General features: G+C 46.9%; 1 protein-coding gene across 4 annotated transcripts in view; it reads right to left on the minus strand.

Moving 5' to 3' along the window:
• b4galnt1b (beta-1,4-N-acetyl-galactosaminyl transferase 1b) overlaps positions 1–22904 on the minus strand; it is a 99928-nt gene that overhangs the window by 65394 nt on the left and 11630 nt on the right. Inside the window, exon 1 of one of the 4 annotated variants that reach the window (XM_068024704.1) lies at positions 21398–21664. The exons of 1 other annotated variant lie outside the window; for it this stretch is intronic. In XM_068024704.1, the coding sequence (XP_067880805.1) occupies positions 21398–21561 (164 nt within the window). In that variant the 5' untranslated portion in view covers positions 21562–21664. Of the gene's footprint in view, positions 1–21397; positions 21665–22904 lie in introns of those variants that run through there. 2 more of the 4 variants (XM_068024700.1, XM_068024702.1) reach the window with 2 other exon arrangements.

Genomic DNA, 22904 nt, shown 5'->3' on the forward strand with positions numbered 1-22904 from the left:
TTAAATCAGCCATCCCACTGATCAGTGGGGTCGGAGATCCAGGGCCCAGTGGAATGGCGATGGGTGGAGTCGAGCTGCCTAAGGCCCTTGCTTTTGAGGACAGCAACACCTGTCAGAGCGTCAGCTGTCGCCCTTATAGCACCAGCCAATAGGAGGTGACATGAAGCTGCCCGGGAACAAGCTCCTGAGATACAACCAACAACAACTTCCTGTCAGCAGCAAGCAGCCATGGTCAAGTGCCACCTTGACTTCACGATCCTTTATTCCCACATGAGCAGCCAAGCACCTCCTGCAATGCTGGCCCTCGGGTTGCACCAGGAGAAGGACCATCACAGGATAGGATTGCCAATTCTAGTTGGAGGCATTCCTGGAGGTTTGGTCATGTGATACCTGATCATGTGACATAATTTCTGCAGTTTAGAAATATTATTGTACTCACCTTACAAAGGTTGGGTCCCTGTAGGACAGTGAGTTTACCCTGTTTCTTTTCTTTGTAAACCTGTAAAGTTGGCTTCTTACTGCTTTCAGCAATGAGACTTTTTGACATATTCATAAAGTCAGCACAAGACTGTGGTTCGACTGCACCTGTAATTCTGCTTTCACAAGATTTTCACATAACTGGTTCCTTGCCTCCATTTTGGAGCAAAGCAGTCATTCAGCTAAAAACTTTGCCAAGGTGATCATTTGAAACTAGGATTGAGTGAAAGATGGTTTAAACTTGTGGCTGTTTTTGCATTTTGGTACTTGCTTTAAAACTTCCATCCAACTTTGAGCAATTCCTCTCTCCTTAGAAATTACTTCTAATTTGCCGTAAAATGCAGTAGTCATCGGACAGCTTGCCAAAATCAATCTCAATGCAAAGACAGTCAGTCAGCTTCTCAATATCAGACCATTTCACTTCATAATCCAGTGAGGATGAACATTTTTTTGAAAACAGATGATGTAGTGAAATCATAGAGTTTCTCAAGGCTTTGATGCACCAGCAGTGCATCTTAATATCTTATCTGCTTCCTTGAAATGTTCTCCTCTTTGCAAGCGGGAGATTGCCCAAAGAACTTGTTCTCTTGCCTACTCTGTAATTCAGAAAAATACCTTCGCTGACACAGTGTAGGCACTGTGCAGGGGACATTACTGCAATCTAGCTTTGAGAGTGTTTCAGGAAATACCATCAGGTTATGTAGGAAGTAAATGAAGAGGAAGAGACTCCTGATGCTCCTCGTTGAATGCTTTGTATATAATCTAAGCATTCTTCTTCCCTGTGCCACCTCAAACAAAATATTGAACTGCCTGCAACAGGACATAGATAGACTAGCAGCATGGGCAGACAAGTGGCAGATGGAATTTAATACAGACATGCATTTTGGCAGAAGGAAGAGAGAGAGAGAGGCAATATAGACTTAATGGCACAGTTTGAAAGTGTGGCAGGAGCAGAGGGACCTGGGGATGCATGTGTATCGATCTTTGAAGGTGGCAGGACATATCGAGAGAGTGGTTAGTAAAGCATATGGGATCTTGGGCTTTGTAAATAGCGGCTTTGAGTACAAAAGCAGGGAAGCTATGCTGACCCTTTATAAAACTCTGGTTAGGCCACAACTGGAATATTGTGTCCAGTTCTGGTCACCACACTTTAGGAAGGATGTGAGGATCCTTGAGAGGGTGCACAGGAGATTTACCAGAATGGTTCCAGGGATGGAGGATTTTAGTTACAAGGTTATGTTGGAAAAGCAGGGTTTGTTCTCCTTGGAACAAAGGAAATTGAGGGAAGATGTCATAGAGGTGTACAAGATTGTGACAAACTGAGATAAGGTAGTCAAGGAAAAGCTGTTCCCATGAACTAATGGCACAACGGCTAGGGGACACAGATTGAAAGTTTTGCAGGGGGAATATGAGAAAAAACCTTTTTTAAAAAAAAAACAGCGAGTGGCAATGACCTAGAACTCGCTGCCCACAAGGGTAGTGGAAGCAGAGACAATCACTGACTTCAAGAGGAAGTTGGATGGACATTTGAGGGAAATAAACTTGCAGGGCTATGGGGATTGAGTGGGGGAGTGGGACTGACTGGATAGCTCCATGGAGAGCCAGCATGGGCTCGATGGGCTGAATGGCCGCCTTCTGTGTCATAATTGGCTCTGTGGCTGGAATTTTATGCCCCCCACAAAGAGCAGGATGGTGGCGGGGGGAACGTAAAATGGAGGCGGCGGCTCGGGGGGCCATTCCCAACCCCCTCCCGCCTCTGCCGCCATTTTACACAGGGCAGTGGCGGAAAATGGCCCACTTGCTCCAGGCCAATCAAGGCCCTCAAGTGGCCAGTTAATGGCCACTTAAGGGCCTCCGCCAGCGGCCATGGGGATTTTACCCTCGTCTGGCGGGCATCCCAGGCCTGAGAAAAATGCCCGTTAAAAGTAGGCGGCTTTCTGACGGCCTGGGGGGGCCCCTCCTGATCAGGCACTCTGTGCCTGATGGAGGGCTGCCCCCGATACCCCAACCACACCCAATGTCCAACATGCCTCCCACCCCCCCCAAATCAACAACCCTTGCCTCGCCGGGGCCCGACCGATTGCCCCCACCAAGGCCCCAAAAATGTACCGGTTCTCTGGGGCTCCCTGCCAGCTCCGGTCTTCAGCTGAGCCCACTGACTGGCCGGCAGCTCCATTCAGCGGGACTTCCTGCCTCAATGAGGTGGAAGTCCCACCTCAGACCAATTAAGGGCCCGGGAACCGCAAAATGCAGTCTGGATCTCCAGGCCCGGCGGAAGCGGGATTGCCACCGACTTTATGGTCGGTGGACGGCTCCCATCCGCCAAGGGTAAAATTCCAGCCTATGACTCTAAAATATGCCTTTAAATACCGGCCAGCATGACCAGACTCACTTTACCACAGGCTGAAGGAACAATCCTGTTATGTTAGCATATGACGCAAAGGTTCTTTGTACTCAATTTCTACAAAGTCAAAAAAATAAACTGAGATTCTGTTCTTTATAGCGCAGGTAGAGAACTTGTTATACACATTGAGAATATGACATTCCATGTCAAAACTCCAAGCTTTTATACTGTATTTAACAGTTATGAAATACATGACACTTGCAGCCAATCTGAATAATTTTTACTGTTCAGTTGTTTCAGCTTCTGATAAACGGACAAGTGTTTCCCAAAATTCTACTGCAATATCTGCTATGTGGGATGAAACAATTGAAACGAAGGCCGTTCTCTATACTAAAATGTTTGTAAGACTTTAGGTAGCAATAGCATCACTTGTCATTGTTATTATGATAAATCCATTCAGTCCTAACTAACTAACTACAGGGGGAAACTTCTATTTCCCTATTTGAGACAGCTGTTCCATCGGAGAAAAAAAAAAGTGCTAATTGTAGATCATTAACTAAAGGTTCCTGCGATTTCAGAACTAAAAACATTCTCCGGTGATGCAGCTTGCTTTGGATTGCTCCAAGGCGTTTTTGTGCAATTTCTGAATCTAGCAGAAACTTTGGAAGCAAATTATCTTCCAGAAGCTCCCACTGCTGCTGGCGACATCCAGACCAGTCATCCTAGGCGGTGACTTCAACTGCATCATCGATGCGGCTGGACGATCCGGCAGAGACGACAGCAAACTGGACGCTACGTCCAGATTCCTAATAGGAACAGTTAAAGATGCCAAACTGCACGACGTCTTCAGCAAACCTGCAGACGGAGCGCAGCGCAGATACACATGGTCAAGATCGGACGGGTCTGCCCGTTCCAGGATTGACTTCCTGTTTGTGTCCCGTGCTGTCACGGTCGGATCCACCGACGTCACTCCAACCACTGCCTCTTACTGGCCGACTGTCACTTACAGGATGACCAGCGGGTTGGCAGAGGGACGTGGAAGCTCAATGCTACACTGCTGACCCCAGAGAACGTTGAGGAACTCAAAAGGGATTACAAAGGTTGCAGGACCATGAAACCCCTCTTTGAGTCTCCAGTTCACTGGTGGGAAGCAATCAAGGAGAACATCAAGAGGTTCTTTATCCACAAAGGTGTTCAGAGGGCGAGAGAGAGACAGAGGGAAATGTCCTGACTCCAGAAAAGTATGCAAAATCTGCTCTGGCTGCAGTCAATGGGGGTCGAGGTCAAGGAGGACCTCGATGAGGTGAAGAGCCAACAGGCCTCGCTCTTTGCCACGGAGGCCTCCAAGATCATCTTCCGGTTCAGAGTCCGCTCCATCGAGCAGGATGAGACGTGCTCACGTTACTTCTTCCAAAAGGTACACAGACAGAGCTCTGTTATCAGCAGCCAGAAGGAAGAGGATGGCTCGGTAACGCCTTCGCAGTCCGACATACTAAGGATCAGCAAATCCTTTTATGCTGGGCTGTATGACGTGAAGTCCACAGACAGCAGAGCCCCCCAGTCCTTCCTGTCATCTATCACAGAGGTCTTAGATGACAGCATGAGGGAGAGACTGGACAAGCTGCTAACTCTGGATGAGCTGACAAAGGCCGTCGAGTCCTTCAAGACGAGTAAAACTCCCGGATGCGACGGCTTACCGGTCGAGTTGTACTCGGCCCTGTGGGACTGGGTCGGCCCGGACCTGCTGGAAGTATACGAGAGTATGCTCCTGGCTGGCAGCATGTCAGAATCCATGAGGAAAGGCATCACCACCCTCATCTACAAGCGGAAGGGGGAAGAGAGCAGAAATCAGAAATTGGCGGCCCATCTCACTGCTTAATGTTGACTACTAGATTCTGTCCAAAGTCATAGCCATTCGAGTCAAGTCTGCTCTGGAGTTGGTGATCCACCCCGATCAGACCTGTACTGTACCTGGCAGGAAGATCTCTGATAGTCTCGCGCTACTCAGGGATACGATCGCCTACGTCCGGGACAGGAGGGTGGACACGTGCCTCATCAGCCTGGACCAGGAGAAGGCTTTTGACAGGATATCACACACCGACATGATGGATATGCTTTCCAAAATGGGGTTTGGGGAGGGAATCTGCAATCGGATCAAACTGCTCTACACAAACATCAGTAGCGCAGTCTCAATCAACGGGTGGGAATCGGACAGTTTCCCGATCCAATCTGGAGTCAGACGGGGCTGTCCTCTCTCCCCGGTCTTGTTTGTTTGCTGTATTGAACCCTTTGCTGAGTGTATTCGGAAAGATGCGAGCATAAGAGGGGTGACAATCCCAGGCAGTGGAGGCACTCAGGTTAAAACCTCCCTGTACATGGATGACGTCGCCGTCTTCTGCTCGGACCCGCTGTCTGTGCGCAGACTGATGAGCATCTGCGACCAGTTCGAACTGGCCTCAGGAGCCAAAGTTAACCACGGCAAGAGCGAGGCCATGTTCTTTGGGAACTGGGCTGACCGATCCTTTGTCCCCTTCACCGTCAGGTCAGACTACCTGAAGGTGCTGGGGATATGGTTCGGAAGGGCCGGGGCGTGCACCAAAATCTGGGAGGAGCGAGTAGCCAAGGTACAACACAAGTTGAGCTTGTGGGGGCAGCGATCTCTCTCCATTGTGGGTAAGAGCCTGGTCATCAGGTGCGAGGCGCTCACATTGTTGCTGTACGTGGCGCAGGTCTGGCCCATACCCCACTCCTGCGCTGTGGCGGTCACTCGAGCCATTTTCCGCTTCATCTGGGGATCTAAAATGGACCGGGTCCGGAGGGACACGATGTTCAAATCTCTGGATAAGGGCGGGAAAAATGTACCCAACGTGGCCCTCATCCTGATGATCACCTTCGTGTGCGGCTGCATCAAGCTGTGTGTAGACCTCCAGTACGCAAACTCCAAGTGTCACTACGTGCTGAGGTTCTGTCTGTCCCCGGTGTTGCGAAGGATGGGCCTGGTCACATTGCCGCGGAACGCTCCATGCAGTTGGACCGTGCCGTATCACCTATCCTTCGTGGAGCAGTTTCTGCGGGAAAACACCTTTGGCCACCGATCCATCAGGCAGTGGTCTGCACGGAATGTCCTCAAGGCCCTACGGGAAAAGGAGACGGTGGATCCTGTCGGATGGTTCCCCGAGCAGACCGCCAAAGTCATTTGGCAGAATGCCTCATCACCAGAACTTTCAAACAAGCACCAAGATGTAGCTTGGCTGGTGGTGAGAAGAGCCCTCCCCGTCAGATCCTTCCTGCACGCCCGCAGTCTCGCCCCCTCCACACAATGCCCCCGCGGTGGCTGTGGTGGAGAAGAGATGGTTGCCCACCTCCTCCTAGAATGTGTCTTTGCAAAGCAGGTGTGGAAAGAGATGCAGTGGTTTTTGTCGAGGTTCATCCCAAGCAGCTCTGTAACACAGGGGACTGTGCTCTTCGGGCTGTTCCCAGGGACGCACACCGAGACAAACATCAACTGCTGCTGGAGGACTATCAATTCGGTGAAAGACACCCTTTGGTCTGCCCGAAACTTGCTGGTCTTCCAGCGCAAAGAATTGTCCACGACCGAATGTTGCAGACTGGCACATTCCAAGGTCCAGGACTACGTGCTGAGGGACGCACTAAAGCTTGGGGCAGCCGCAGCAAAGGCTCAATGGGGAAAGACCACAGTGTAAGGTCCCCCCACCAAGCTGAACTGAGGGGCTGGATCCATGGGAAACCCCTCGAACTGTATCGGGAAAATTTTCATTTGCTGTAAAATGTAAAAATGTAATTGGCATGACAAATGTGAAATGGAAGGGTTGTGAGGTAACTCATTGTAATGAAGCAAATGGACTTCTTTTGCACGGTTTGTAATTTTTGACTTGGCGCTGTTTGAAACTGGTAATGTAATTTTCACAGATTTCTATGAATAAAGTATATTTTGGAAATTAAAAAAAATGAAATGTCCAATGCGAATTGTTTTGTAATGAAGATTGGCTAGCTAACAGGAAACAGAGAGAAGGCATAAATGGGTCATTTTCTGGTTGGCAAGATGTAACGAGTGGTTTGCCACAGGGATCTGTGCTGGGTCTCAACTTTTTACAATTTATGTAAATGACTTAGATGAAGGGACCGAAGGTATGGTTGCTAAATTTGCTGATGACACAAAAATAGGTAGGAAAGTAACTTGTGAAGAGGACATTAGGGGGTTACAAAGGGATATAGATAGGTTCTGTGAGTGGGCAAAGACCTGGCAAATGGAGTATAATGTGGGAAAGTGTGAAATTGTCCACTTTGGCAGGAAGAATAACAAAGCAGATTATCTAAATGGTGAGAGATTGCAGAGCTCTGAGATGCAGAGGGATCTGGGTGTCCTAGTGCATGAATCACGAAATATTAGTATGCAGGTACAGCACGTAATTAGGAAAGCTAATAGAATGTTATCGTTTATTGCGAGGGGAATTGAATACAAAGCTTATGCTTCAGCTATACAGGGCATTGGTGAGACCACATCTGGAGTACTGTGTACAGTACTGGTCTCCTTATTTAAGGAAGGATTAAATACATTGGAGACAGTACAGAGAAGGTTTACTAGACTAATACCTGGAATGGGCGGGCTGTCTTATGAGGAAAGATTGGACAGGCTAGGCTTGTATCCGCTGGAATTTAGAAGAGTAAGAGGCGACTTGATTGAAACATATAAGCTCCTGAGCAGTCTTGACAGGGTGGATGTGGAAAGGATGTTTCCCCTTTGTGGGAGAATCTCGAACTAGGGGGTCACTGTTTAAAAATAAGGGGTGACCCACTTAGGACAGAGATGAGGAGACATTTTTTCTCTGAGGGTCGTGAGTCTTTGGAATTCTCTTCCTCAAAAAGATGGTGGAAGCAGAGTCTTTGAATATTTTTAAGGCAGAGGTAGATAGATTCTTGATAAGCAAGGGGGTGGAAGGTTATCAGGAGTAGGTGGATATGTGGAGTAATCAGTTCAGCCATGAACTTGCTGAATGGCGGAGCAGGCTCGAAGGGCCGAGTGGCCTACTCCTGTTCCTAATTCATATGTTTGTATTTATTTTTATAAATTATGAATAAAGTATATTTTTGGAAAAATATACTCTGGATTATCCTTACTCCAGTCCTCATTGCAGGTACAATAGGACTTTAAAAAAAAAACAGTACCTTCAGAGCTACTAGTTTGTGAAGGGTCACAACCGAAATTCTCCATTGAAAACCGGATTAGTGCAGAACGCTGCTATTGCTCAGAATCATTTTTTTTTTATTTTTTTTTAATTTGTTTCCGGGATATGGGCATCGCTGGCTAGGCCTACGTTTATTGCCCATTCCTAATTGCCCTTGAGAAGGTGGTGGTGAGCTGCTTTCTTGAACCGCTGCAGTCCATGCGGTGTAGGTACACCCACAGTGCTGTTCGGAGTTCCAGGATTTTGGCCCAGCGACAGTGAAGGAACGGTGATATAGTTCCAAGTCAGGATTGTGCATGACTTGGAGGGGAACTTGCAGGTGGTGGTGTTTCCATGCAACAGCTGCCCCTGTCCTTCGAGGTGGCAGAGGTCATGGGTTTGGAATGTGCTGTCTAAGGAGCCTTGGTGCATTGCTGCAGTGCATCTTGTAGATGGTACACACTGCTGCCAATGTGCAGTGGTGGAGGGAGTGAATGTTTGTAGATGGGGTGCCAATCAAGCGGGTTGCTTTGTCCTGGATGGTGTCAAGCTTCGAGTGTTGTTGCAGCTGCACCCATCTAGGCAAGTGGAGAGTATTCCATCACACTCCTGACTTGTGCCTTGTAGATGGTGGACAGGCTTTGGGAAGTCAGGTGGTGAGTTACTCGCCGCAGGAGCCCTAGCCTCTGACCTGCTCTTGCAGCCACGGTATTTATATGGCTACTCCAGTTCAGTTTCTGGTCAACAGTAGCTCCTAGGATGTTGATAGTGGGGGATTCAGTGATGGTAATGCCATTGAATGTCAAGGGGAGATGGTTAAATTCTCTCTTGTTGGAGATGGTCATTGCTTGGCACTTGTGTGGCATCGTTACTTGCCACTTATCAGCCCAAGCCTGGATACTGTCCAAGTCTTGCTGCATTTCTACACAGACTGCTTCAGTATCTGAGGAGTTGCGAATGGTGCTGAACATTGTGCAATCATCAGCAAACATCCCCACTTCTGACCTTATGATTGAAGGAAGGTCATTGATGAAGCAGCTGAAGATGATTGGGCCTAGGACACTACCCTGAGGAACTCCTACAGTGATGTCCTGGAGCAAAGATGATTGACCAACAACCACAACCATCTTCCTTTGCGCTAGGTATGACTCTAAGCAGCGGAGAGTTTTCCCTGATTCCCATTGACTTCAGTTTTGCTCGGGCTCCATGATGCCATACTCGGTCAAATGCTGCCTTGATGTCAAGGGCAGTCACTCTCACCTCATCTCTGGGGTTCAGCTCTTTTGTCCATGTTTGAACCAAGGCTGTAATGAGGTCAGGAGCTGAATGACCCAGCGGAACCCAAACTGAGCAGGTTACTGCTAAGCAAGTGCCGCTTGATAGCACTGTCAACGACACCTTCCATCACTTCACTGATGATTGAGAGTAGGCTGATGGGGCGGTAATTGGCAGGGTTGGACTTGTCCTGCTTTTTGTGTACAGGACATACCTGGGCAATTTTCCACATTGCCGGGTAGATGCCAGTGTTGTAGCTGCACTGGAACAACGTGGCTCGGGGCGTGGAATATCAGTGTATGATCAGACAGAGACAACATGGCTTTATGAAAGGAAAATTGTATTTGACAAATTTATTAGAGTTTTTCTGAGGATGTAACTAGTAGGGTAGTTAAAGGGGAGCCAGAAGATTTATTATACCTGGATTTCTAAAAGGAATTTGATAAGGTGCCACACAAGAGGTTAAAAAGCATGACAAGGGCTCATGGAGTTTGGGGGTAATATATTAGCATGGATGGAGGATTGGTTATTGGACAGGAAGCAGAGTGTAGGGATAAACGTGTCATTTTCAAGTTGGCAGGCTGTAACCAGTGGAGTGCTGCAAGGATCAGTGCTGGGGTCTCAGCTATTTACCATCTTTTTTAATGACTTGGACAAAGAGACAGTGAGTAATGTTTCCAAGTTTGCTGACAATACAAAGCTAAATGTGAATGTAAGCTGTGAGAACACAAAAAGACTGCAAAGAGACATAGGTTAAGTGAGTGGGCAGCAAGGTGGCAGATGGAGCATAATGTGGGCAAGTGAGATTCTTCACTTTGGTAGTAAGAAGAGAAAAGCAGAATTTTTTAAAAAAGGCATGTAACTTTAAAATGTTGATGTTCAGAGAGACTTGGGTGTACTTGTACAAGAAACACAAAGGTAGCATGCAGATACAACAAGCAAATTAGGAAGGCAAATGGACTTGTACTCCAATCCCCTTGCAATAAAGGCCAAGAATAAAGTCGTCTTGTTACAATTATTCAGGGCTTTGGTGAGACTGTACCTGGAGTACTGCGCTCAGTTTTGATCTCCATATTTAAGGATATAACTTGCATTGGAGGTGGTACAGTAAAAGGTTCACTCGATTGGTCCCTGGGATGAGAGGCTGAGTAAATTGGGCCTATACTCTCTGGTGTTTAGAAGAATGAGATGCAATCTCATTGAAACATACAAGATGCTGAAGGGGTTTGACAGGATAGATGCAGAGAGGTTGTTTCCCGTGGCTGGGGAATGTAGAACATGGGGCCACAATCTCAGGATAAGGGGCCAATCGTTTAGGACTGAGATGAGGAGAAATTTCTTCACTCAGAGGGTTGTGAATCTTTGGAATTCTCTACCCCAGTGGGTTGTGGATGCTCCATTGCTGAGAATATTTAAGACTGAGATTGATCAATTTTGATCTCTCAGGGAATCAAGGGATATGGGGGGGAAAGTAAAGTTGAGGTTGATCAGCCATGATGGTACTGAATAACAGAGCAAGCTTGATGGGCCATATGGTCCACTGCTGCTCCTATTTCTTGTGTGCTGACGTCATTGAACAGTCCCTCTCGTTATAGTGCGCTTCCCAAGATCAGATATCTTCTTGCGGACTGCTTCCCTGGTTTTGAAGATAACGGAAACAGGTGACATCGGTAGCTACTTCCCACCACACTCACTTTCTCCTCTTTGCTCCTCCCACATTACTGCAACCTACACAATTTGGGGTTAATTTTAACATTGGGCAATGGCGTAAAGTGGGCAATATTGAACCAACCGCATGTTATACATTTCTTTTGATTTTTCCCTCCAATGGGACAAAAGATTGGGTGTGGTGTATAATGGGGCAGCTAATTTGATATCACAGATTTTCCTCTATTGCCCAATGTCAAATTACCCTCTTTGAAATCCATTCTTCTCTTAGCTGCCTGAGCAGCGTAAACTAATGGTTCATGCATTTGCTTCTTGAGCTGCTTTCTGTCAATCTAGATCTGCAAATATTCAAAGAAAGATTTCCCCAGTCCAAAACCAAACAAAGCAGCCAACCAATGTTGAAACATATTACTTCCAAGTTATGTCTTGTCAGAGTAAATCTGCCCACTTTGGTCCAGCCTCACATCTCCATTATTCAGCACCCATCTCTTCCCCCACTTCAAAGATACAGCTCCTTTAAAGTCTCTCACGAGGCCTAACAGCAGCTACCATTGCTTAGATGACCCCACCATTGGTCCTCCTGCATCTACTGACACTTCCAGTCTCACTTTCTTCTCTGACTTCAATTGGAACTTCTACATGTCCTCCATTATTAAAGCTGCCTCAAAAAATGTTTTTTCTTTTCTTTTGTGCCCATGATTTCCTTTCAACAGCTCTTAAATTTCTAGAAAGCCCAATGCTGATCAAAGCATGAACATTGTTTCCATATCCGACAGGGGATCTTCTATTATCTGTCTCAAAATCTTGGACAGGACAAGGAACAATCATCTGAAAGGTGTTCCTTCTCCAGCCTCCAAATTATCACTACCTTCTTTGTCTCGCTCTCCGCCCCCACCCCATCTTGTCCATACCACTATGATCAGTGCTTCTCTAAAACCCTTCCTCTCGTTCCCCCTAAGCTCCAAACATCCCATCCTACGCGCTTACAAAGTATTTGCAGCACAGAAAACGGGCCATTCGGACCAACAGGTCTATGTTAGTGTTTATACTCCACATGTGCCACCTCCCACCATCCTCCCCTTCATGTTAATGGAGTTAGATATCTTCCCCCGCTTTGCATCTTCACTATATTGAAAGCAAATCGCATCGCACCAGCTCCTACTCTAATTCTTTCGCAACACTGCACATCTGTGGCGGTCTTCGCTTTCCCTCAGTCTTCCTTCCCAACTACAATCTCTTGTTGTTTTCAAAGTCCAACCTTGGGGTCACCCAACCACTACTTAACTCATCATTTCCTACTCTCATCAGATCTTGGCATTGTCCTCCACGATAGGCCTGGCCCCCTTCACTGATCCTTCTCAACAAAACAAAAAGTTGTTTTTAAGTCTCTGCTTATCCCAAGAACAAAGGAACATATTGTACAACAGCGAACAAATGGATCACACATTTTACTGATGTATCCCACTTTGAATAGACAATAAGAGTAATACACTGTGCATGCTGCACACAGTAAGGCACAGAGAGCAACATTATGCAAATCCCATGTAGCAGGGGCATGAAGAAATGATACTATGCAGATTCCATATTTTAGTGATTGAGGTTCTTGTTGGCTGAAGTGTTTGTGTCATAGAATGGTTACAGCACAGAAAGAGGCCATTTGGCCCATTGCATCCATGCAAGCTCTCTGAAAGAGCAACTCACCCAGTCCCGCTCCCTCGTCCTTTTCCCCGTCGCCCAGCAATTCTTTTCTCTTCAGATAATTATCCAATTCCCTTTTGAAAGCCACGGTTGAATCTGCCTCCACCACACTCTCAGGCAGTGCGTTCCAGCTCCTAATCACTCGCCATCCGTTTTTATTCATCTCATTTTTGTCACGCATATTCTTGCTTGTTGGGGAGCTAGACGAGCCACTTCTCCTTGTAAACAATGCGATCGGATTTCCTGCAAGCTGCCATTTCCCTGTCTTTTTTTTTTAAATCAGGAGGATTTTGTGTTTCCGTTTCAAATTTTAAAAAAACTCGTCGCCCACTCTTTTAACCCAAGTACTCATAACAACCTCTACTTGATACTTGAGCTCATTAATCAGACAGTTGAATTGTTGGGTGCATTCATCTTATGCAGACTCTTGTTTTGACTCCAAATAATGGGAAAACAAGGAAACCTTTCTTCACACAACAGCATAAGAAATAGGAGCAGAAGCAGACCATACGGCCCCGAGCCTACTCCGCCATTCAAAACGATCGTAGCTAATCCTCTACCTCAACACTTTCCTGTCCACTCCTCGTATCCCTTGATTCTCCTCCTATCCAGAAAAACCTAGCGATCTCATTCTTGAACATACTCAATGACTGAGCATCTACAGATCTCTAATGTACAGAATTCCAAAGATTTGCAATGACCCGAGTGAAGAAATTTCTATTTCAGTCCTAAATGGCCAACCCTGTATTCTACAACTATGACGTCTAGTTCTCAACTCTCCAGCCAAAGGGAAAAAAAACCCTCTCAGCATCTACTCTGTCATATATGCTGAAATCTTTGCTTCCCTGTGCCTCCCTGACTCTGGAAAACTGTTGATTTCTCCTCTTGCACTCCCAATAAGTCATAACTTGAGGGAACCTCGCCCCCTACTGTGAAACAGGTTTGTTTCATTTAGGGAAATGAAAACACAGGAAGGAAAAGAGAGAGAGGGGAGCAATAGAAAAAGAAATTCAAACAAACAGTAGAGAAGGGAAGGCGGTGGCGTAGTGGTATTATCACTGGACTAGTAACCCAGAGACCCAGGGTATTGATCTGGAGACATGGGTTCGAATCCCACCACAGCAGAAGGTGGAATTTGAATTTAATTAATAAATCTGATGGCCATGAAACCATTGTCGATTGTTGTAAAAACCCATCTGGTTCACTAATGTCCTTTAGTGACCTTACAGTGCTGACTTCGTTTGCACTGGAGTGCTGACTTTGGGCTGCATTAGAGTGCTAAAGTGGGAGTTTTGTGACTGAGGGAGTTTGGTGCGGAGGGAGCGAGGAGCTCCTTTCATTTCCTACCTGTCCTCAAAGAGCGTGAGGGGAGCTGAGAGTTTTCAAAGAGCACAGCTGACTGGTGAGTAAGTCCTGGTGGGTATTTTTCAAACTGGATTGAATTGTCAGTCATTGTTTTAGCAAGACTTAGTTGATTTTTTTTTATTATAAGAGTCTTCTAAAGTTTTAAATTTAGAGGGTTTAGTCATGGCAGGAGAGCTTAAAGCCGTGGTTTGCTCCTCTTGCTGCATGTGGGAATCCAGGAACATTTCCAGTCCCCGGGACCAGCATGTGTGCAGGAAGTGTGTCCAGCTGCAGCTCCTGGAAGCTCGGGTTTCAGAGCTGGAACGGCGGCTGGAAACACTGTGGAGCATCCGCGAGTCTGAGAGCATTGTGGATAGCACATATAGAGAGGTGGTCACACCGCAGCTGAAGGGACTTGAGGAAGGAAGGGAATGGGTGACCACCAGGCAGTCCAAGAGAAACAGGCAGGTAGTTCAGGAGTCCCCTGTGGTCCCGCTTGCAAATCGGTATTCCATTTTGGAGGCTGATGAGGGTGGTTCCTCCAGGGAGTGCGGACAGAGCCAAGCTTCTGGCACCACAAGCAGCCTGTCTGCACAGGAAGGGGGAAAGAGAGGAAGAGAAATAGTAATAGGGGATTCTATAGTCAGGGGAACAGATAGGCGCTACTGTGGCCGTTAACGTGATTCCAGGATGGTGTGTTGCCTCCCTGATGCCAGGGTCCGGGATGTCACTGAACGGCTGCAGGACATCCTGAAGGGGGAGGGTGATAAGGCAGGGGTCATGGTACATGTTGGTACGAATGACATAGGTAGAAAGAGGGATGAGGTCTTGCATCAAGAATTCAGGGAGTTAGGCAGCAGACTAAAAAGCAGGACCTCTCGGGTTGAAATCTCTGGATTACTCCCAGTGCCACGTGCTAGTGAGTATAGAAATAGGAGAATAGCACAGATGAATGTGTGGCTTAAGAGTTGGTGCAGGAAGGAGGGTTTTAGATTCCTGGACCACTGGGACCATTTCTGGGGAAGGTGGGACCTGTACAAGTGAGACGGTCGACATCTGAACCAGAGGGGGACTAACATCCTTGCTGGCGGGTTTGCTAGTGCTGTTGGGAGGAGTTTAAACTAATTTGGCAGGGGGAGGGGGCGCAGACTCCTAGCAGAATATGGTCACAGCTAAACACAGGAAAGCAAACAAGTCAGAGGTAATACAGCAGAAGTAAGTTTCAAGGGAGTAAGACCAGGATGGATGGCCTCTACTTTAATTCCAGGAGTATGACAGGTAAAAGGGATGAGTTAAGGGCAAGGATTGACACATGCAATTGTGATATAGTAGCCATCACGGAGACATGGTTGAGGGAGGGGCAGTATTGGCAGCTCAATATCCCAGGATATAGAATCTTGAAGTGAGACAGAGGAGGGGGCATTGCAAGATTAGTTAAGGAGTCAGTTACTGCAGTAAGGAGAGATGATATCTTGGAGGGGGCATCAAATGAAGCTTTATGGGTAGAGTTTAGGAATAAAAAAGGGACAGCCACATTGCTAGGTGTTTATTATAGACCCCCAGATAGTCAGTGGGAAATTGAGGAGCAAATATGTGCACAATTCGCAGAGGTGTGTAAAAATAATAGGGTAATTATATTAGGTGATTTCAACTTTCCCAACATTAATTGGGATAGTCATCGTGTTCAGGGCTTAGATGGAATGGAGTTCTTAAAATGTATACAGGAGAACTTTTTAAATCAATATGTTGAGGATCCAACAAGGGAGGGTGCAGTGCTGGACCTAATTCTGGGGAATGAAGCCGGACAGGTGGTTGATGTGTTGGTGGGGGATCATTTTGGTGATAGCGACCACAACATGGTACAATTTAAGCTTGTTATGGAGAAATAAATAGACAAGTTGCAAAAAACGGTTTTGGATTGGGTGAAGAGCGAATTTTAGTAAAATAAGGCAGGATCTGGCCAAGGTAGACTGGAAAGAGTTACTTGTCGGGAAATCTACAGAAGAGCAATGGGGGGGGGGGGCATTCAAAAAGGAAATGGGGAGGGTACAGGCCCAACATGTTCCCTCTCGGGTAATAGGAGCAACAAGCCCAGAGAACCATGAATGACCAGAAACATTCAGGGTACGATGAGAAGGAAAAGAGAGGTTTTTAGCAAATACAAGGAGAGCAAATCAACAGAAGCATTAGTGGAGTACAGAAAGTGTAGGATGGAGCTTAAGAAAGCAATTAGGAGAGCAAAGAGGGGATATGAGAAAGCTCTGGCTGGTAAAAGTAGGGAAAATCCCAAGATATTCTATAAGTATATCAATGGGAAGAGGATAACCAGGGAAAGAGTATGACCCATTAGGGACCAAGGGGGGAATCTGTGGGTGGAGCCAGAGGACATGGGTAGGGTGTTGAACGAATACTTCACATCTGTCTTCACCCAAGAGAATGACGATGTAGATATGGAACTCAGAGAGAGAGATTGTGAGGTTCTTGAGCAAATTGTCATAGGGAGTGACAAGGTATTGGAGGTTTTGGAAGGCTTAAAAGTGGACAAATCTCCAGGTCCGGACAATTTGTGTCCCAGGATGCTGTGGGAGGCGAGGGTGGAGATTGCAGGGGCTCTGACCCAAATTTTTAAATTCCTCTCTGGCCATGGAGGAGGTGCCAGAGGTCTGGAGAACAGCTAATGTGGTCCCACTATTTAAGAAAGGTTGTAGAGATAAGCCAGGGAACTACAGACCAGTGAGTCTCATGTCAGTGGTAGGGAAACTATTGGAAAAAATTCTGAAGGAGAGGCAAAATTTGATTAGGAGTAGTCAGCATGGCTTTGAGGGAGGTCATGCCTAACAAATTTGATTGAATTTTTTGAGCATGTGACCAGGTGTGTTGATGAGGGTAGTGCAGTTGATGTAGTTTACATGGATTTCAGCAAAGCCTTTGACAAGGTTCCACATGGGAGACGTATCAAGAAAGCAAATGCACATGGGATACAGGGTAACTTAATAAGGTGGATTCAAAATTAGCTTAGCTGTAGGAGACAAAGAGTGATGACAGACGGCTGTTTCAGTGACTGGAAGCCAATGTCCAGTGGCGTACCACAGGGATCTGTGCTGGGTCCCCTATTGTTTGTCATTTATATAAACGACATAGATGACTATGTAGGGGGCAGGATCAGTAAGTTCGCGGATGACACAAAGATTGGCCGAGTGGTTAACAGTGAGGTTGAGTGTCTTGGGTTACAGGAAGATATAGATGGGATGGTCAAATGGACAGAAAAGTGGCAGATGGAATTTAACCCTGAAAAGTGTGAGGTGATACACTTTGGAAGGAGTAATGTGACACGGAAGTATTCAATGAATGGCCTGACACTGGGAAGCTCTGAGGAACAAAGGGACCTTGGCATGCTTGTCCATAGATCTCTGAAGGCAGAAGGGCAGGTTAATAGGGTGGTGAAAAAGGCATATGGGACACTTGCCTTTATCAATCAAGGTATAGATTACAAAAGCAGGGAGGTCATGTTGGAGTTGTATAGAAGTTTGGTAAGGCCACAGCTGGAGTACTGTGTGCAATTCTGGTCGCCACATTATAGAAAGGATGTGATTGCACTGGAGGGGGTGCAGAGGTGATTTACCAGGATGTTGCCTGGGATGGAACATTTAAGCTATGAAGAGAGGTTGGATAGGCTTGGGTTGTTTTCGCTGGAGCAGAGAAGACTGAGGGGTAACCTGATCGAAGTATACAAGATTACGAGGGGCATGGACAGGGTGGATAGGGAGCAGCTGTTCCCCTTAGTTGAAGGGTCAGTTACGAGGGGTCACAAGTTTAAGGTGAGGGGCAGGAGGTTAAAGGGGGATTTGAGGAAGAACTTTTTTTACCCAGAGAGTGGTGACGGTCTGGAATGCCCTGCCTGGGAGGGTGGTAGAGGCAGGTTGCCTTACATCCTTCAAAAAGTACCTGGATGAGCACTTGGCACGTCATAATATTCAAGGCTATGGGCCAAGTGCTGGCAAATGGGATAAGGTAGACAGGTCAGGTGTTTTAATGCATCGGTGCAGACTCAATGGGCTGAAGGGCCTCTTCTGCACTGTATTATTCTGTGAAATCTGCTGTCCTTACCTGGTCTGGCCTACATGTGACTCCAGACCCACAGCATGTGGTTAACTCTTACATGTCCTCTGAAATGGCCGAGCAAGCCACTCAGTTGTACCTAACCACTACGACGTCAATAAAAAAGAATGAAACCGGACAGACCACCCGGCATCGACCTACGCACAAGAAACGACAACGGCAAACCCAGCCCTGTCGACCCTGCAAAGTCCTCCTTACTAACATCTGGGGGCTTGTGCCAAAGTTGGGAGAGCTGTCCCACAGACTCGTTAAGCAACAGCCTGACATAGTCATACTCACGGAATCATACCTTACAGATAATGTCCCAGACACTGCAATCACTATCCCTGGGTATGTCCAGTCCCACCAGCATGACAGACCCAGCAGAGGTGGCGGGACAGTGGTCTACAGTAGGGAGGGAGTTGCCCTGGGAGTCCTCAACATCGACTCTGGACCCCATGAAGTCTCATGGCATCAGGTCAAACATGGGCAAGGAAACCTCCTGCTGATTACCACCTACTGATCTCCCTCAGCTGATGAGTCAGTACTCCTCCATGTTGAACACCATTTGGAAGAAGCACTGAGGGTGGCAAGGGCACAAAAATGTACTCTGGGTGGGGGACTTCAAAGTCCATCAGCAAGAGTGGCTCAGTAGCACCACTACTGACCGAGCTGGCCGAGTACGAAAGGACATAGCTGCTAGACTGGGTCTGTGGTAGGTAGTGGCGGAACCAACATGAGGGAAAAATATACTTGACCTCGTCCTCACCATCTGCCTGCCGCAGATGCATCTGTCCATGACAGTATTGGTAGGAGTTACCACCGCACAGTCCTTGTGGAGAGGAAGTCCCGCCTTCACACTGAGGATAATGTCCATCGTGTTGTGTGGCACTATCACCGTGCTAAATGGGATAGATTTCAAACAGATCTAGCAATGCAAAACTGGGCATCCATGAGGCGCTGTGGGCCATCAGCAGCAGCAGAATTGTACTCAACCACAATCTGTAACCTCATGGCCCGGCATATCCCCCACTCTACCATTACCATCAAGCCAGGAGACCAACCCTGGTTCAATGAAGAGTGCAGGAGGGCATGCCAGGAGCAGCACCAGGCATACCTCAAAATGAGGTATCAACCTGGTGAAGCTACAACCCAGGACTACTTGCATGCCAAACTGCGCAAGCAACATGCAATAGACAGAGCTAAGTGATCCCATAACCAACGGATCAGATCTAAGCTGTGCAGTCCTGCTACATCCAGTCGTGAATGGTTGTGGACAATTAAACAACTACCTGGAGGAGGTGGCTCCACAAATATCCCCATCCTCAATGATGGTGGAGCCCAGCACATCGGTGCAGACGATAAGGCTGAAGCATTTGCAACAATCTTCAGCCAGAAGTGCCGAGTTGATGATGCATCTCGGCCTCCTCCTGAAGTCCCCAGCATTACAGATGCCAGACTTCAGCCAATTTGATTCACACCGCGTGACATCAAGAAACGACTGAAGGCACTGGGTACTGCAAAAGCTATGGGCCCTTACAATATTCCAGCAATAGTACTGAAGACCTGTGCTCCAGAACTTGCCGCACCCCTAGCCAAGCTGTTCTAGTACAGCTACAACACTGGCATCTACCCAGTAATGTGGAAAATTGCCCAGGTATGTCCTGTGCACAAAAAGCAGGACAAATCCAACCCAGCCAATTACCACCCCATCAGTCCACTCTCAATCATCAGTAAAGTGATGGAAGGTGTCATCAACAGTGTCATCAAGCAGCACTTGCTTAGCAATAACCTGCTCAGTGATGCTCAGTTTGGGTTCTGCCAAGGCCACTCAGCTCCTGACCTCATTACAGCCTTGGTTCAAATGTGGACAAAAAGAGCTGAATTCCAGAGGTGAGGTGAGAGTGACTGCCCTTGACATCAAGGCAACATTTGACGGAGTATGGCATCAAAGAGCCCTCGCAAAACTGGAGTCAATGGGAATCAGGGGGAAAACTCTCTGCTGGTTGGAGTCATACCCAGCGCAAAGGAAGATGGCTGTGGTTGTTGGAGGTCAATCATCTGAGCTCCAGGACATTACTGCAGGAGTTCCTCAGGGTAGTGTCCTAGGCCCAACCATCTTCAGCTGCTTCATCAATGACCTTCCTTCAATCATAAGGTCAGAAGTGGGGATGTTTGCTGATGATTGCACAATGTTCAGCACCATTCGCAACTCCTCAAATACTGAAGCAGTCCGTGTAGAAATGCAGCAAGACTTGGACAATATCCAGGCTTGGGCTGATAAGTGGCAAGTAACATTTGCGCCACACAAGTGCCAGGCAATGACCATCTCCAACAAGAGAGAATCTAACCATCTCCCCTTGACATTCAATGGCATTACCATTGCTGAATCCCCCACTATCAACATCCTAGGGGCTACCATTGACCAGAAACTGAACTGGAGTAGCCATATAAATACCGTGGATACAAGAGCAGGTCAGAGGCTCGGAATCCTGAGGCGAGTAACTCACCTCCTGAATCCCCAAAGCCCGTCCACCATCTACAAGGCACAAGTCAGGAGTGTGATGGAATACTCTCCACTTGCCTGGATGGGTGCAGCTCCAACAACACTCAAGAAGCTCAACACCATCCAGGACAAAGCAGCCCGCTTGATTGACACCCCATCTACAAACATTCACTCCCTCCACCACTGACGCACAGTGGCAGCAGTGTGTGCCATCTACAAGATGCACTGCAGCAATGCACCAAGGCTCCTTAGACAGCACCTTCCAAACCCGCGACCTCTACCAACTAGAAGGACAAGGGCAGCAAATGCATGGGAACACCACCACCTGCAAGTTCCCCTCCAAGTCACACACCATCCTGACTTGGAACTATATCGCCGTTCCTTAACTATCGCTGGGTCAAAATCCTGGAACTCCCTTCCTAACAGCACTGTGGGTGTATCTACCCCACATGGACTGCAGCGGTTCAAGAAGGCAGCTCACCACCACCTTCTCAAGGGCAATTAGGGATGGGCAATAAATGTTGGCATAGCCAGTGACGCCCACATCCCACGAATGAATAAAAAAAAAAGTGAGACTAGAAGCTCCTCAATTTACAGCAGTATAATTGATATCCAAATTATAAGTCTCAGATGGAAACCTTTCAAACATCAACCGCAGATTAAATAATGGCTTTTGTGACATTGTTGCAAATTTTTCCCCGTAATGCCATCTGTTCTCAGTTACGTCATCATCTCAAATGCAGAAAATTTTAAGAGGTGACGTCCCTTTTATATAAAAAACAAATTGTGAATTGGGCTTACCAAGGTGAGGGAACGGAACACATTCCCACTTTCAGGTTCCCAGTGTCAGCAAACACTCCCGTTATAAAACACACGGTGAGCGATGGAATCGGAAGCACATTCTGTACAAATTGGGTTTCTGAATTAGGTTTCCTCCATATGGTATATGTAACTTCCTGCATCATGATGGGGCTGGTTGGTGCAGTGGTTTCGCAAACCGTTTTCTGACTTCTGGGACCTGGGTTTGAATTTGCTGAGGATTGATGGGGTGTAAAACTGCTCTCTCTGCTGAAGATTGGGGATTTTGAAATGAGCTAAGGTGCATTGTAAAGGCTCAGCGTCATAGCTGTGCTGCACCACAGAAGTCAGAAAACGGTTTGCGAAACCACTGCACCAACCAGCCCCATCATGATGCAGAAAGTTACATACACCATATGGAGGAAACCCAATTGTACAGAATGTGCTTCCGATTCCATCGCTCACCGTGTGTTTTATAACCACGGACTGAGATTTTGGCAAGTTGGAGACGACAAAATATATCCCGGCAAGGAGGTGGATTAAATAAGTCGCATACAGTGGAGATACGAGTCAGTTCTTAGGTCCCATCTACAAACACTAGGGCGTATATTGCTGGAAGAATAACAGTAAGTTAACGATACACACTGTTATTAATGTGCAAATTGGCCAGCAAGTTCAGGGGAACAAGAGATATGCTCTGAGTTGTGAATCCCCAATAACATCTTGGCCAACATTCACCATCTTGAAAATCCCATTAATTGGGAATAAATTTTGAAATTTTAAGTACAGCCACATGATATTTTAACATTAAAAATTAGTCATTTGACATGGAGCGCATTTAAAATTCTGGCTCACTAACAGGGCGGCGCAGTGGTTAGCACCGCAGCCTCACAGCTCCAGCGACCTGGGTTCAATTCTGGGTACTGCCTGCGTGGGTTTCCTCCAGGTGCTCCGGTTTCCTCCCACAAGCCAAAGACTTGCAGGTTGATAGGTAAATTGGCCATTAGCAATTGCCCCTAGTATAGGTAGGTGGTAGGGAAATATAGGGACAGGTGGGGATGTGGTAGGAATATGGAATTAGTGTAGGATTAGTATAAATGGGTGGTTGATGGTCGGCACAGATTCGGTGGGCCGAAGGGCCTGTTTCAGTGCTGTATCTCTAAAACTAAAAACTTTGGCACTCCTCGTTCTCCAATAACACACAGAAATATTAGTAATACCATTTATCCAGTACAGGAGGAGGCCATTCGGCCCATGGAACTCATGCCAGCTCTCTGCAAGAGCAATCCAGCTCGTCTCACTCTTTCCCCATAGCTCTGCACATTTTTTTGCTTTCAAATGCTTATCCAACTCCCTTTTGAAAACCATGATTGAATCTGCCTCCTACACCCAAATTATGCAAGTTCGAGACCATTGGCTAACAAACATTTATTGATATTTCCTATGGTCAGCTGAATAGTTTTTTTTTTATATACAGATGCAAAATATGTAGTGCTATAAATTTCTTCTC

The sequence above is a fragment of the Heterodontus francisci genome, chromosome X, assembly GCF_036365525.1.
Source record: "Heterodontus francisci isolate sHetFra1 chromosome X, sHetFra1.hap1, whole genome shotgun sequence".
In the NCBI taxonomy this organism is placed as follows: domain Eukaryota; kingdom Metazoa; phylum Chordata; class Chondrichthyes; order Heterodontiformes; family Heterodontidae; genus Heterodontus; species Heterodontus francisci.